Here is a 17,644-nt window from a genome sequence, read left to right as displayed (position 1 = left end):
GTGCGACAAAAAATACGTGGTTCAGACTAAAATGCTTGTCATTATATAACATATTTAGTTTTTGCAATTACTCTTGTGCATCCAAAACTAAGAACTCGCGTTGTTTCGTTTCTTTTGAATGAAACCTGAATTGTAAACTTGATTATAATTTGGAAAATGTTTATTTCACCCATTATTATTTTTGTTAAGGCAAAATCAGCAATTACATTTCAGGTTTTTTTCTGTAACAAGCTATTTACTTTTAAAAATCCCAAATGTCGGCTGACCCAAACTATGTAGGAAAACCTTTTGTTTTTATACACTAAATTAAGCGCAAAAACTTGATGATTCTGATGATTTTCATATCAATACATGATGTGAGATAAAACAATTGTTACATCTGAATCTTTAATATTTTTTTTTATTACCGGGGCACATAGATGCACTCGTTTTTTGTCTAAAACAATTATCAGGTTTTTTTTTCTTCAGTTTATTGGCACGCATTGACATCGTTATCTTTTTGGTAGTTTTGATTTCCTCGATTCTGCCAAAATATAAAATAAATGGAATTTATATTTGACCAAATAAAACAAATTATCATGCCAAAAATGTTTATTTTATTAAGATAAAATACATAGAAATCAAACATTTCCTTTTAGGTATATTTACCCAGAGACTTATCACAATTTCTAATACGTTATCAAGGAATTCATTATATAAACGTCTACCTCTTAAATAAAGTTGCATGTTTCCTTGTAAAAACCCTGATTACCTTATTTGAGGTAATTAATCATTTTTGTTGGTTATTTACAACGAAAAAGTCTCTTTTTCGCTTTTATTAAACATTGTTTTTTAAAGAAAGCATCCGTAAAGATTTAAATCTTCTAAATTCTATTATTAAACGCAAAACAACGAAAATATGGATTATTTTTTAATTTGCGTTATACTGATAACACTATGCACGACCTTTGGAGATGCATACGGTAAGCAGCGTGACAATTATATTGTTTTACAAAGTATAAAATTTCTTGTTTTATTAAGTGTCGTTCATATCAATGTCAATCATAGCTTTTTTTTCGTTCCTCTGCTTACATATGACACATACTTATTCCTGTTGTGCATTTTCTGTATAGTTTGTAATACGTTGAATTAGTTAGTAGTATGAATATGATATTGAAAAATATTCAAATGCCTTTTATTCATTGTAATATTGCTCTAGAGCCAATGATAAGATGCATGTTGATTTTCTAAAATCTATGTTTAACAGTTTAATGTGCAAATATCAACGATTTTAATGGTATTCTAATTATAAACTTACAATTGTTGGATATTTGCTTTTAATTTCCTAGTTCTTAAATTTCAACTAGCGATTTTTAATGAATAAAAGTCAATTAAACTGTTTCAGTTTAATCATTTACTTAAAATAGCCAACAACTTAAAGGTTACAGTCATTTTTTTTAGATTGAATTAATAACATGAACGATTGAACATTGATTTTTTAAATAATACTAGACGCTATCCCGCGTTTGCACTTTACGCATTAATATCATAAAAAAAAATAATTTAAAAAAATCCCGATACAGTATGCATAATTATTTGCTTAAACCAAAGTTGTCAGATCCAAAGTATGTGATCGATGGTTAGATTGCGGTACTTTTTCCGCCATGATGTTTATTAGTCAACCTGTTCATATGAACCCCGTTCTTGAAAGTTATTCTAAAACTAAAATCATATCAAATTGTTCCATTTTATTTTATCCAATCAAAGCTAACTGCCCACGATGTATAATGAACTCATTCTACACTATACACATGACATTAATTAGTCAATCCGCGTTCGTGGTTACTTCGGTCTGGAAAGTCCCAACTCCTTCTCTCATCAGAGGTCGTGATTTAAAAGCAATTAAGTTGTATCCATCAAAACTAAAATAATGCACTCAAGAAACTACTGGCCTGATTTTATTTATTCAAACCTTTTTTCAATTCTTAACTTTTATCTATACTATAAATAAGTCCCCAATAAATATATTCAGTCTTTACGTAATCATTAAATGATGTTTTATTGCAAGTATATTGTAAACTAAGTAAATGTAAATAAGTAAACTCCCACTGACTTGGATACGCCAAGGGTGTCAACAACCGTACTCTCAATTTCGCTTTTTTTTGCTGGTTTACCGGAAATAAAAGAAGTGGTTTAATTAATTTTAACAATAATTACTTTGCAGGTAAAATTTACTTACAAAATACGTACATCATATTACACGTGTTGAAATACCAAAGCTGTAAACAGTTACCCTGGTGCAGGTTTTTTTTTGTTTATTGGCAACATGTCTGAATTTATAAACATAGATAGTATAACCTGGAAAACCGACTTTGTTCTATTTCTCATCAAAGTCATCGAGATGGTATTTTATAGTCCCTAACCTCTGTTACCATGTTTAGTTCTTTTACTAATTCAAACTGTTAAGTGTAAAAAAGAAATATATGACTACATGTGGCCATAAAAATAAATTTCAAAGAATTGATCTTAAAACAAGATAGTTCATGTCACTATAACTTTGAAACTATAACTTCTGAGTAATAGGTCAACGACCTTTTGTAGTACATAAAGCAAGGCGATTTTGTAAAAAAAATTTTATTAGATTCATTTAAATACATAATTAATATACTTACGCATGGTTTAACTGATGTTTTCAGAAAATGTTGCATTAAATAAATTTGCATGGCCTCGCTATTACTGGATTTATGCCGCCGGTATTCGTCGACCAATGAAATGGCACGGACATTTCGCTGTAGACGGACATAAGTCAGACTTGTCTGCTTATGGACACCAATGCACTTTATCACATGACAAACGTTCAACGGCAGAATGGGGCGTAGATCTGGGAGGAGTGTTCAGCATACATCACATCTTTATACAATATAGGACTGATAATGTTGCCTGGGGTAATTTGATTTTCATATATTTTTTCAAGTTATACTCACGTAGATAACGTATTTTAGTCATTGACATTTTTTAATGAAAATATATTAATAGAATTAAATTTATTTGATCACAACAGTGTCTTTTAATGATCTAAGATGATAGGTCATAAAGAATCTGTATGTTATTCATTTATTTTCATTTGTTAAAACAATAAATCAAATACATTTACATAGATAAGAACAACGGCTTCACTACAAGATTCTTGGGATTTTCTGTCTACATTTCGAACACCACCATAAAGGAGAATGGGACATTGTGTTTTAAGGATAATGAATATAACACAACAACTATACCTAATCCCATAAATATAACCTGCACCGCACATGGAAGATACGTCATATATTACAACAACAGAACGCATCCCCCATTTCCTGCTGGATACTCCCCGTACGCATTTGCTGAGCTTTGTGAGGTGGAGGTTTATGGTGGGTCAGTTTATTTGAAATTTAGGAATAACACAATATTGGCATTTGTGAGTTTTTTTGACAATGTGCTCAAAATTTTCATTGCCGTTCAATAACCTGCACTTAAATGCATGTTACAGACGTATTTTTGGATAATACTTTTTGATGATATACAATAAAACGAATAAATGAAAAAAAACACACTGTTAAAGATTGAAACAGTTATCACGTTTAAATATTTATTTCGCTTTGACTTGATTGTTTTGTAAAGTGATTAATTCTCTATACTGCCAGGTAACGCAAAATTCTTTTACGTATTGTTTTAATATATATTTTTTTTTCAATAAGCATAATTTTTTTTGGACGAAAATGTTTTTTCTAGGGGCTTATTGATATGAGCCATAATAGGTTGCTAAAAAAACTGTGAATATTTAAACGGTTGAGAATCCGATACGCTTTCATATATTATAAGAATAAATCCGATATAAACACACTTTTTTGTAAAATTACATTCTAAATTTAAAAGCTCTTAGAGATACATGATGCTAATATATTTTGAATTTTAATTTTTTTCTTAAATGATATACCAAATAAAAAAAAGATTAAAGGTATACACTATGAAAAAGTGGGTTTTGTTGCTGGTTTTTAAAAATATTGATCATCAATGTAGACAATGTTTTGCCAAATACCCTTTTTTTAAACAAAATGTCATGTAAGTGAAAAAAACCCGGCCTAATTCCGGGTTTTGAAACCCGAAATTGTACCTATTTTTTCTAATCAAATGTATTAAGGGTGTTCGGTATCAGGGATGTACGGAGAGAATTGTTCCTTATCGTGTCCGCAAAATTGCCAGGAAAGCCACTGTGACATTCTGGATGGAACATGTCTGGGTTGTAATGACGGATACATAGGACCAAAGTGTGAAGACCGTGAGTGAAAACGTTTTTGTTGTTTAAAATTATACACAATCTTTAATAATGTATTTCTTTAACGTTCTCTCTATAAATAAACGTGAAAGTCTTGAATTCATTTTTGAATTTTAAAGTAACTATAGTTGAAATTATCGTTGAAAAAAAATACAGACAATAAACACATATATAATATCAACTTAGGTATATTGATTAATTTTTAAATAGCACACTTGTAAAAAAGAACCAATATTTTGTCTTAAACGGATTCATTATCGAAATCCCACGTATTAGGTTTTTGGCTAGCATACGAAATCTGCATTGCCTTTAAATAAAGGCACTGCGGAGTTCGTACACTAACTGAATACCTAATACGTGCGTTTGTATAAGTAGTTAATTATTACTAAAACAATCGACACGGGTTGATTTTCTACCAATACATATACCTATACAATACATATAACAGTGCCATACTTGACGTACATACTCGGCGTACATGTTTTTGAAGATTTAAAAAATCAAATGAAGGCATAAATTTGGACTTTGGAAATAACTACCCACATTGTTTTGGTGGTCTGGGTATCGGTCAGATCATGCATCTTATAACAAATAATTCTATTTCTCAGAATGTAACGCTAAAACCTATGGGTTAGAGTGTCAGAGAGTTTGTGGAAACTGTAGAAATGGAGACCCGTGTCATCACGTGAACGGAAGTTGTGTGAATGGGTGTGACAAAGGGACATTTGGGGTCAAATGTGACACAGGTCTGTTGGTTTATCTTCATGAAAATTGATAATTACGAAATAGAAATGCCATTGAAATATAGGGAAAACATTGGATGAAGATAATCACATTTTTATATTCCATTCTAAAACTGAAAAGCTTGTCCTAATGGTAAATATGGAAACAACTGTCAGAAGCAATGCAACCTCAACTGTGGAGTTAAAGCAAGGTGTGACAGAATAACAGGACAGTGTGAGGGAGGATGTCAAACTGGTTGGAAGGGCATCACGTGTGATAAACGTAAGATTTGCTTATTTTTTGTCTTTTTATCTCTCATAGTTTTTGGTTTTCTTTTAAAGTACATTTTATCTATATCAAAAATTTCAACGATTAATAGTAAACAGGGAAAATCCATGAAAAATATTCACAATGATTGGGATTTTCTTCTTTTAATAATGAAATAAAGGTTAGTATTGGCAGTGGCACTAAATAGTTACCAAGCATTGGTTGTTCAGGAACAATTTTTGCAAATATTTTTACGAATCAGATTTCTAGTTCAAATTAGAGTGTGATTCTTTTTTCACTGTGGTTTCCTTAACTTATATCCCATTCTCTGTAACTGTTGGCTTTAAATACATAATGTCTTCTTTTTTGCAATTTAAAAATGACATATCTTTAGTAAGTTATCGTACTACAGTCTTTTAAAAAATATATATATATTTTACCCTATTATGAAAGGGTAAATAACAAATTTAACATTGCAAAAGTGTCGTAATCCAAATGGCTAGATCAAGTGTTGTTGCCAGGTACAATGTACCGATCAAAAGGTTTTAAACCCAACTCTTACTTTTCCAAAGAAAAACCCCAAAACAACATGGTTTTATTGAAGTCAAATGCAAAGAAATTTTAAAGGCGAATCGGTTGACATATGTATATTTTTAAAGTGTTATGTTGGGGGCTAGGGGCTAAATATAATTAAGAATCAATAGATAGGAATAATACATATAAATATGATTATTTTTTTGGTCTTGAAAAGCTGCTAAATTACATACTTTCCTGTGTTACACCTTACTTATGTGTTAGATTGGTAAGATTATGTTTATTCAAAGAGTCTGGCAAAAAATCAAATAAAAGGGACTGTAATATTATAATTTATCATTATTCACAACATCTCTAATACCATCAACCTTAGTCTCTGTAGATTAACAATATTATTTTTTTTTTACTTCAATAACTAAATTTCAAAACAACAGCACACTTCTACAATAAAGGCAATTACTCTTTGGTTACTTAACTGCTCTCCGTGTGTTCACATGTTCTTGCAGACTGCAACGGAGGTACATATGGACTGAATTGTAACTATTCGTGTGGTCACTGTCTTGACAACAAACAATGTCATTATATAAATGGTTCTTGTGTTAACGGATGTGATAGTGGATATAAAGGAATTGATTGCAAACAAGGTTGGGTTAAATTTTGCATAAAAGTAGGGAAAAAACTTCGAAAATTTGTTTAAAAAAAATTAAGAATTAAAATTTGAAAATTATACATTTAAAAAATGTATATAACAATGAAAATAATTATTTAAAAGTACTTGTCAACATTATTAAAGATTCATATGTTGAAAACATTAACATTAAAATCATAAACCTTTCTACATGTATATAATGTATACTGTAAATTCAAGCAACGCAGCAAAACTTCACAGTCAAAATTTACTTGAAAAAAAACAACATAACTATACTTTATTTATCATAGTGAATCTATTTTATGCTATTTTAAAAAGTCTGCAATAACAATACCTATGGACCAAAATGTTCAATGAAGTGTGGAAACTGCCTCTACTTATATGGAGAACAGTGTCATCATGTGACCGGTCAATGTCCACGTGGATGTGATGTTGGTTTCCAGGGTGAACGGTGTGATCAAGGTACGGCCATCACAATATAACGTTATGCACATCTATGTTTACAAGTGAATTTTTTTTTTATCAATTTTGTAAAATGAATACAATCAACATGTTTTTTTCACAGTGCCCGAATCAGCATTCTTTAATTTTATGTCATCGAACAATGTATCCATCCTACTTTATGTTTGCTTTGCTGTGTTGGTCTTGAGCTGTTTTCTGAATTGCTTCTTTGTATTCAGGTAAGGTTTATAAAAACGTTTCTTGCTTACTAAATGACATTTATGACTATTAAGATAAAACATTGAATAAATTGTGTTTAAGCTTATCAAATTTATCTACAGACGAGTCAAAAGAAAAATGTGTAGACGAAAGAAGATGTCGGAAAATGTCGACGAGCATGCTGACACAAATAACAAAGATGAAGTACGTACAAAGCCCCCTCTGAAGTCCCTGTATGAAAGGTCGAAAAACAACGAGTATCAGGAGCTCTATGAGATGCCGCAAAAATCGTTTTATGATAAATTTTAAATGACAACATTATGAAACTTGAACTGAAAATGAAAGTAGATAGATTGAAACTTAGACTAACAGGACAAGGACCTATACTCTGTACATTTTCAAGATGTTTGATAGAAAAAATTTTAAAAGTTTCCCCATGGTTATTTTTATAAAAATCTGTTAATGCATAAATTTAACATTTGTTAAATGCTCTTTGCTCTTTCTGCTCTTAAAAAAATAAAAGGAACAAAAACCATGTGTTTTTTCTTTCGAATTTAAACTTGATAAAGGACTATTTATGATAAGGGCCTAAAATCGCCCCCTAAAATGAACATCATTATTTTACTATCAATCTCTGTTTTCCTAGTACAGATATGTATGTGATGTGTTTACTTAATATTCATTTTGGTTCAAGTGCCAACAATTTAGAAATATGACATTGTAAAGACAACCTTGTCCCGCCATTTTTGCATTTTTTGCGTAAAACAGCTTGTTTTCAAGCAGTTTTTCCTTCCGAAAACGCAGAGCGCTTTCTTGAACAAATAAAATATTTTAATCAGAGATGTATCTAGCCAAGACTAATATGCGACAAAAAATTTTCTTTGTTCAAGCATGCGCTATATATTTCCCATTCGTAAATAGATAAAAAAATGTCAATTTTTGGCTGATTTTGATTGAATTATAGAAATGGCGTCACTTCTGACGTCATATACTGCCAGTGAGTGCAAATAATTAGATGAAAAATATATTTTATAACAACTCTTCTAAAAAATTAGGAAACTTTTTATTGTACCCGAAACACTTAAAAATGGCGAATTATGGGGGACCAAATTTAACTCTTATCATATACAGTTCTTTGTTCAAATGAACAGTGCCATTTTTACCTATCACTTAAGACCTGTGCTACCTGACAAGGTAAACAAAAAAACTTTTGAATCATAATGCAATGCCTGGTTCAATTGAAACGCGGCATTTTCACCCAAGTTTAAAATATATATTTATCAAGCCATGTAGCTAAATAATTTTGTAAAATATCTTACAGTTACAATGGTTAGGGTAACAGAACAGTTAGGACAGTTAAATCAAGCTATGTTAATTGAATATGATTTACTTTACGAAAAAAAAACTCAATACAAATCAATTAAGGCATAGACGCAAGGAGTTGAACTATCTATTCAAGCACAATTAGATCATAATTTTGAACAATTTTAACCTTCTCTATCTTATCAATGACACGAAATATAATTAAGCTGCTCTAAATAATTCAAATTTGCTTCTCATTTAGCATTAAATAATACTGACACTGTACCAGTTATCGGCTAAGACCAGTTATCGGCTAAACTGAGAGTTCGGGTTTATAGCACGCGACAATCCAAGATTTTTTAATTCAGTCGTCTTTTTCGAATAAAGAAAAGTAAGATTGCTTGAAAACTTTCTTGAATATGCTTTTTACATGATCTTAAACGATCATTGTTTACCGCTGATTTTATATCTTTGCACTTTCAGCAGTGGGGGAAGTGACGTAATAAGCTAAAAATAGAATATTACCTCTTTGTGATACGTTATTATATCCCTTCTTTGATTTGACATATAGAATCAATACATTTATCATGTATAAACAAAAGGAATTTACGAATTTATGAGAAATTCGTAGGGCAATTGAACGCCTGATTGCACAATTATGTATTGAATAGTATACGATTTGGTGTATTACCGTATGATAATAAACGAATTATTTTATGAGTTTTGTTTATAATGTATCATGACCCCGAATACTTTAGTCTGACCTAGCAAAGGGGCATAATTCAAACTACATTTAGCAGAGTATAAAATCAACATGAACACGGATTTTTACTATGTTATTATCACGAAGCCGATAACTGGTACAGTAAATCGTAAAATCTCGGCAAATTCGGGGCGTGCTTAAAAGCACAAAACAAGATGTTTTGGGTTCTAAATAATGATATAAACAAACAGATTGATAAATAAGGAGTTCACTTTTTAAAGTATGTCAAGTTTTATCCAAAAATATCAAGAAATAAGGAATTACGAAAAGAAAACGTTAAATTTTAGCCGATAACTGGTACAGTGCCAGTAGTCATATTTAAAATAAAACCAAAAAATATTTTATTTAGAAAGTTAAGACGTTATCTCTTAACTTCAGGAACATGCGACAATATAATCATGTTTGTTGACGCATAACCACCAAAGAGTAAATAATGATATCAAAGATGCACTGATCAAGGAAAACATTTGAATAAAAAGTAAAATGATCCCACTGTTATATTTAAGATCTGATAAAAATCTAAATTGTTTACGAGAAAGGCAAATACACATCAAAGAAAAAAATATTTTGTTCCTGGTGACAAAGCGGGGGCAGTCAAGCAAAAATATAGTTTACTGTTGATAAAATTATCATCGATGATGAGCATTAGTGTCATGGATTTCTTACTGTTAAAAGAATGAGGTGAAACCTCATCATAGTATTTTTCATATCATGCATATACTCGTATCTGTCAGATCAGTAATTTTGATAATATATTTAAAACATTGTATTGACGCCCATTTGTTAATGCAATTATACCTACATTTATTCAATTTAATTGAGTAATCGAGTTTAGGGACTGCACCCGATCAAGAATGATTAAAATATCCACATAGATTGGAATAAAACAAAATCATTTGGTAAAGGCCTTTGATAAAGACCTTGATTATTTCAAATCAAAGTACTGAAGTACTGACGGGAGTTGATTTTATCGATTATTATTTATAATAAAATCAACGATATGATATTTTGCATGACAAGCTGTTCCTTATATGTATTTGAATTACATACATTTTTTTATATGAATTCTCACAAAATCAACGATATGTTATTTTGCATGACAAGCAGTCCACTATTTGTATTTGAATTACGCACATTTTTTTAAATATGAATTCTCACACAGGAATTGCGTGAAATATATGAATCATGTTGTGTAATATTCAAAGAATTATTCCATCAAACTATGTATCAATAATCGAAATAGTTATGAGAAACTGTATGGACTCAAGCGAAATTGAACTATAGTCTCGTTAAACCAGACTCAACTGTTTCCGTTAATCTCCGACAAGCAAGAGAGACTATCTGCTTGTCAGAGATTTACGGAGACAGCCGAGCGTCTGACTGAACGAGACTATATTGAACTCTAGCGTAGGAATACATAAAATGTACGACTTCAAAAAATATTTAAATTATCAGTACCATTTAAAATCTGACTTTTTACGAGGAATCTATGATTCAGTTTCTTTAAAAAACAATGCTTAATAACTCATTACATCGAATAATCTATCGATTAGAACTATATGTTGTCAGCGGTGTATTGATTTGTGCTTAGGTCCAAACACTGTTTCACTTTCGGTTTGCCCGAGTAACTGCATATGAGAGTTGATTAAATCAACTTCCAAAAAGTGACTGTCTTTTAAAAGTCCATCCAAATTTTACTCTGAATTAATTTTCCTAGATTTACATCAATACTTTGTCAGATTGTTGTAGCACATTCAATGAAATGACGTTATGTTCTGTTCATTATTAACGGCATTTTACGGTTTAGGAAGGGTATGGTAAGCTTATTTTGAAGTATATTCATTTATCATATAAGATTATTCAATTTTGTTATACATGTATGCATGCCTTTTTTGGAGAGAGAGAGAGAGAGAGAGAGAGAGAGAGTAGTATACTTGGTGTAATAATATGTGTTTTTTTAAATAGCATTTGTGTGCCATTCAGTCACCTTTCCAGACAATTCAGTTATCATTCAGTGGACTGAATGGCACAGCTTCATCCTGTGAATTGTCTCCGGGATAACAAATACAAGACCAACAGAAACATATTCATTACGGTTCATTGGCGGTAATGGTCACAACTGATATTCATTATAACAAATGTTTACATAGCAAATATGAATAAGGAATGCCTTCGAAGAGCAAACTGAACAAGGTATTGAAAATCTCACACCCAATAACATAAATGTTGGCCGCCTTAATTACCAAGTCCAATAAGGTTTTAACATCATTTATTTTCAATATTATAAATGTGGACTGCCTTCAAATAGCACGTTTAGTTTCGGAATATAAAAATGAATAATTTGTACGAAATATATTACTAAGGCTAAGCTAATATGTAGCAAATGGGAGGAATTGATTAGCATTGTAATTAAGGAAACAATATATGTTATCTTTAGACAACAGTATCTTATTTTTATAGACGTATGACAGAGATCCAAATCGATATGTGTTTTCACATCACAGAAAAGCTTTTAATGCAGTTTTTATCTGTTCTATTATTTGTTGTGAAATTGTTTCTAGTTCAATCAGACGTTTTATCTAAACAAAGCTAAAAGGTATTGCGTAGACAGAAAGTCTTGTTGAATGCAGTAAGTTAATTATAAATTAGAATTAAGTGATTGATTTCATTTAAAATCAGTTTAGAAAAAATCCCTTTTGCATTGTTATTATATCTTAAATGGCATTATTGTTGTACAGTACGTAAACTCGCGGTTTTGGTTCCGATTGATCCAAACGGATTTATTATATACCACATAAATACACTTGATATGAAAGATTAAGCTGATCAGTTAATTTTGTTTTCTAGAATATAGTATAAACACTTACAGCCTAGATTATCAGTGAGTATGTGGTAACTGTAGGGACAACCAACCTTGTGATATCAAAATCGGAAACTGTCTAAATGGTTGCGAAAGAGGAACACAGGGCATCAAGTTTGACGAAGGTCTGTACGAATTAAATAATATATATTCATATAATTTGTGTTTCATTTCATAGTTTTCCATTTAAAATCACGACACCGATTATAGGTAACAGCAATGGATCTTCTTTGCTTCATTAAATTAACTCAATACAGATGATAATTAAATTGTTTAATATAGGTAAACAGAGCTTGCTTTTCTTTCTCAAGAAAGGAGATGGTCTTTTAGAATATACATTTACAAATATGATATTTCAATATTGAAAAACAAATCATTCCACTAAAATTTTCAGTAGGATTTTTTTTAAACAAATGCTTTGAATTAAAAAAAAAAATAAACACTAAGCTTAAATCGTTATATTGTATAATAGACTATGACATGTAATAAAGTAAATAAGTGATGTAAAAAAAATGAACTATTAAAAATAATAGTGGTTGTATAGTTATATCATTCCCGATGGTCAATATGGTTACAACTGCCAAGAAAAATGCAAGGTAAACTGTGGTGTTCCATATAAATTTGACAAAATAACAAGCCTTTGTAAAGAAGGATGTCAAGTTGGGTGGAAAGGCATCACATGCAATGAAAGTAAGAACGCATAAGTAAACTTTCTCACCACCAATGGTAAAGTCTTTCTACTAAGAGCGTTTTCAAATCATAATTAAGAGAGAGAAAGAAAGGGAGAGGGTGAGAGAAACACAGATATGGTATTTTTGTCTATTTTGTCAAAGAAAGAGGTAGGAGGCTAGTGTCGCTTAATAATCTGTTGTCCTGGCCAGTTAAGGAGTCCAAAATGCAGTAAATTATATCAGTGAACACCCTAGTATTTACATAACAAACAAACTAACCCCAATAAGAATGTTTAGATAATAAAAATTACCAGCTCTAACAAAAAAAATTTAAATAATGAAACAGAGTTTCCTCAAGGTTATTTGCATATTGCCATTAATATTCCAATTATAAAATTTTTATCAAAATCTAATTGTAAAGAAATGAAAAAGCCAAAGAAATTGATGGATAAGGTGCAAGGTCAAGATTTAACCAAAACTCGAAAACTTCCAACAATGGAATTGAAATGTGGTCTCAAACTTTCACACCATACATAATGAAAATACTCCTTGAATGCCAGAACCAAATCAATTTAAAGAGTTTGTTCACATAAGCTATCGGTCACACTTTTAAATCAGATACATATTATTGAGTAATCAATTCAATCGATTACAGAACAAAATTTAGTATAATCGATTAATAAACGATCACACAAAACTCCATTGTGTAATCGCTATTAATCGGTTACATTATTATGTAATGGATGGAGACAATGCTTTTTTTTTTTTCAAAATCTTCATTTTCTGATTTCTGAATATGGATACACTCTTTAATCTTGTATCTTTGGTTTATATAGTGTACAAGTCAATTTTATTTTGTTTTAAGAGTAAAACATGTTTTGCTTGGTATATAAAATAACAAAGTTAAAATTTTTGTTTTCTCCTGAAACTTTTTATTGTCTGCTTTTAAACGTTTGGTTTATCGATAAATCACAAATTCTTATTATTTGTGATAATTGAATATGTTAAGGAAACGACGCGTCATTATATTTTACATGACGTTATTGCAACTGAGTTTATTGGTCAATTTCCAGAAAATATTGCTCCTAATAAGTCAGGCACCAGTCCCCATAACCTTTTCGGTCATGGGGAACAGATTTTGCAATAGATGGATTCGATCTAATCTCCCTGCTTTCGGTCGACAGTGTACAATATACAATACATTCAAACGAATACATAACAGCATTGTGGCGCGTTACCCTGGGAGGAATACACAGTATACCCCACACCTATATACAGCACAGGACAGACGATTTAATTGAATGGAATTTTTCATTTATTCAATAGATCACATTTTATACAATGCACATTTCCACTGCTATAGCTACAATAAACAATTTACAAACTAATATTCTATTTAATGAAAGTTTTGTTTTAAATATTACGGCATATCTTGGCTTGTCAAAAATATGCAAATTTATCCAAGGACCTATAAATAGTGTTTATGTTTTTTCCGGAATTTTTCCGGTTGAAAATACTTCCTTTAAAATTAAGCCTCGTTTTGCATCCTTTCCCGATTCTTCTTCAAACTGGTAAACATTGTTTTGATTGTCTGTAAAAAAGTATACTCTTTAGATTAATTTACACTCCCCTCTTCTCCCATTGTTCACCTTTAGAACCTAATAGTGCTTTGCTGTACGTTATTTTTTTTTCAGATCAACCATCATAACCTTTCTGATACCTTCAGTTCCCGACACATGAGATCTTTCTGATACCTACAGATCCGGACAAAAATGCTTTTTTTTTAAAATAATTTAGGTCAGGAAAATGGTTTTACCTCAAAATTTCTAGGATTCTCTGTTTACTTATCGAACACAACCGACAAGGAACACGACATGTTATATTTCAACGACACCAACTATACAGCGGACACAACTCTTGGTTCTTCAAACATTACCTGTCTGATTTATGGGCGATATGTTGTCTACTACAACAGAACTCACTTTCCTCTCCCACCTGGTTATAGTGATTACTCATTCAACAATCCTCGCGGCGTGCAATGATACTAATTAGATTTGTTCTGAAAAAAATAAAACAGTATTATGTCACATTTTATCATAATCGTAAAGTAATGCGTGTGCTAAGAATATGCGGATTTGGAACTTGTTTATAGACATTTATAAAACTACATGCAAATGATACTGTTTGAATTACGAAAAAAACCCTGCGAAAGTTTACGCCATATATGCTTAAAAACATATTCCATTATGTAAATCGGTTTGAACTTTAAGTTAGTAGACACCTCTTTTGCACTTCAAAGACGATCAATTTTTTTTAAATGGAATTTCGTGAATCGTGTGCTTACAAATTACATATTTTTATAGCTCATAAAATATATGAAGAACGATGTTTCTTTAATGTCAAACCTATCTAATAAATGCACTTTTGATTATCAAAACACGCCAGAAACATAGTTTTGACATTGTAAACAATAAAGTAAACAAATAGCCGCTCCATTTCATATAAATAGCAGCTATCATCGTCGCTTTAATAAAAACAGGTCGCCGTTATTCAATTTTAATTCAGTCTCAATTTTATTTAAATTTAGTAATATTGGGGCAGTCTCCGTCGCCCACGTTCCAACACCTTTTAAATATCGGTGACTAGTACATGTTAAACATTTAGGAGTTATCATTTGAAGGAAAAACGACATTCCACTCCCCTTCATTATCTACATTATTGCCGAAGAAATCGTAATACGTTTAAACACATAACTTATTCCTCCGAACAAATAGCTAATTGGTCGGAACGAATCCTTATTCGTCCGAACAAATTAGATTTGTTTATTTTTTCATCTGGTCCTTTCACGCCGCTGTACTGAACAGTTTTATAAAACTATTTCCTCTTACAATTTTGGTATTTAACAGAACTCTATTAATCGTGATTTTATGTAAAATATGTTATACTTGTTCCTTAACTATTTATTACTGCTAAAATTAAAGTCGGTTTTTTTGGTGGTCTTTTAAAACCTTTCTCGGTTCTTTTTTACAACTAAACAAACCCAAACCATTTGCAATTTTAAAAACAAACAAGCAAAAAACTTTTGTCGTGTTGAATTAATGGTATTACAGTTAAAAAAAACAACAAAAACATAGTTACTTTAACATATTTATTTCAAAAACAAAGAACTGAATAAACAATTACTACTCCAGGAAAACGTCTTTCTTAAAACATACTATAAAGTGTGTATAAACTTATTCAATAAAGTTAAAAAACAAGTCACATAGAAAAATTAACAACACAAAAGGCTAACACAACGTACAGTTAGTTAAACACCTATGCCGTTTACTATTATTTCTTTCATTCATATGCGTCATTGATATATATTTATCTGTTTCTTTACTTTGTTTTTTTTTAAATATATACTTATATATCTAATGTAAATTTTCTTTGAATCAGAGCATGTCGGTGTATAACGCTTAATTGATTTTGAACGGTCTTTACTTTTGAAAACGTAGACAAAAGTACAACCCAGTGCAGTATTTAAGTCATTCGAAAAGCAAAATGCTTTACAGCAAACATTGCAACAGCTCCTAGGCTTGCAAGTAAAATTTCGGAAACGTGACCATCTTTTGCTAACTCAAACATTACTTGATAGCGGGGAGGCAGTAATTGACTAAATCGGTAAGTCAACTGGTCAATCAACTTTTTTTCCTCCATTTGTTGTTCATTAATGTCTGTATATTTTTGTTCAACCTCGCTTTTGATTTTTTGTATTTCCATCTCCATTTCCCTTTTCCTTTCATCTTCAATTGCTTTATATTGTTCTTTCAGTGTTTCTTCTGCTTTAAGGTACAAATCGTCAGTGTAATATTCTTCTTTATTCTCACTTTTCATAGCGCTAATCATTTTTAGGAGTTCGATTACTTGCTCCTCAGCTGCTGGTCCTGTAGCGTGATTGTTAAAAGCAATGCAGCGATAGTTGCAATCCTGAATTATTTTTTTGAGACCGTCTCTTGCATTATTGACATGTTCTTTAAGAGTCTTTTTATGATAATCAAGAGTATCTTTTTTTGTAAACACAACAATTGTATATTTAAAGATGTTCTCTCCAAGAAGCCTCAAATTTGTATAAATGGCATCTTTTTCTTCAAGTGTATATCGGGCATCAATGTTGATTATTAGCAAAAAACAGTGAGGACCCGGTGCTGACATTCCCATACATTTAACAATCTCTTTTTCCAGAACATCTTTTGGCATGTTTGTATCACACGTCCCCGGTGTATCAATTACTTCAAGATTCATTCCAAATCTTTCGGCATATCCAAACGTGCAACGTGACGTTACGGACGACGAACAAACATTCGACTCGAAGCATTCTTTATTTAGAATGGTGTTTCCACATGCGCTTTTTCCACTTCCTGTTTTACCAAGTAGCACTATTCGTACTTTCTCATTTCCTTGTTCGTTAAATATTTGATGAGTCAAAATTTGGTTTTTGCCATAGTAATCTAAAAAAGATAAAATGCATTGATTAATTATTAATTGATACCAGTTTTAATGCTAAATGGTTACATACTCCTTTCTGTAATTACCTAAAGAGAAATTTATTTTGCACTTTAAAATAAAAGATATGTTAGATTTTTATCATTTTTTCCACCGATTTGCGTTGATTATGTTGCTGTGTCGATACTCAATGCCATTGTTTAAAAAACAATAATGAAAGTTAAAGTAACACTTATGTTCTTTAAATACATAGCAGTGTATCTTCATCAGTTTGAGATTTTTATTTAATCGACGAAAAATGATAGTAACAAATACCCCAATACAATAAATACCACAATAAAGTTCAAATCCGATTTCATATATGATTTCAAGGGAATAGCATTAGCAGGCATTTTCTAGACAGAGAGCTAAAACTTTGTTCTGGGTGTTATCGTGT

General features: G+C 30.9%; 2 protein-coding genes across 2 annotated transcripts; one reads left to right on the top strand and one right to left on the bottom strand.

Annotated features, from left to right (window-relative positions):
* Positions 1 to 2,822: 2,822 nt before the first annotated feature.
* LOC105338438 (multiple epidermal growth factor-like domains protein 10) lies at positions 2,823 to 7,517 on the top strand. The gene is made up of 9 exons (XM_066069472.1): positions 2,823 to 2,924; positions 3,138 to 3,389; positions 4,160 to 4,297; positions 4,903 to 5,040; positions 5,159 to 5,299; positions 6,325 to 6,462; positions 6,786 to 6,929; positions 7,033 to 7,147; positions 7,250 to 7,517. The coding sequence occupies exons 3-9, from the start codon at positions 4,177 to 4,179 to the stop codon at positions 7,434 to 7,436; spliced, it is 984 nt and encodes a 327-aa protein (XP_065925544.1). The 5' UTR covers positions 2,823 to 2,924; positions 3,138 to 3,389; positions 4,160 to 4,176; the 3' UTR covers positions 7,437 to 7,517.
* Positions 7,518 to 15,914: 8,397 nt separating this feature from the next.
* LOC136276004 (GTPase IMAP family member 9-like) lies at positions 15,915 to 17,405 on the bottom strand. Its single transcript, XM_066086585.1, has 2 exons — positions 17,396 to 17,405; positions 15,915 to 17,213 (listed from the first exon to the last, which is right to left on the bottom strand). Exons 1-2 carry the CDS (start codon positions 17,403 to 17,405, stop codon positions 16,246 to 16,248), a joined length of 978 nt encoding a protein of 325 aa, XP_065942657.1. The 3' UTR covers positions 15,915 to 16,245.
* Between the last annotated feature and the right edge of the window lie 239 nt (positions 17,406 to 17,644).

Source organism: Magallana gigas, chromosome 1 (assembly GCF_963853765.1).
Source record: "Magallana gigas chromosome 1, xbMagGiga1.1, whole genome shotgun sequence".
NCBI lineage: Eukaryota > Metazoa > Mollusca > Bivalvia > Ostreida > Ostreidae > Magallana > Magallana gigas.
This window is presented reverse-complemented; position numbering and strand designations above follow the sequence as displayed.

What these genes read in the sequence shown, in the direction of transcription:
- LOC105338438 (XM_066069472.1), top strand. Translation starts at nt 4,177, where the DNA reads ATGTACGGAGAGAATTGTTCCTTATCGTGTCCGCAAAATTGCCAGGAA. An exon ending in AGGACCAAAGTGTGAAGACC is followed by an intron (nt 4,298 to 4,902) that starts GTGAGTGAAAAC and finishes TCTATTTCTCAG; the next exon opens with AATGTAACGCTAAAACCTAT. An exon ending in AATTGCTTCTTTGTATTCAG is followed by an intron (nt 7,148 to 7,249) that starts GTAAGGTTTATA and finishes ATTTATCTACAG; the next exon opens with ACGAGTCAAAAGAAAAATGT.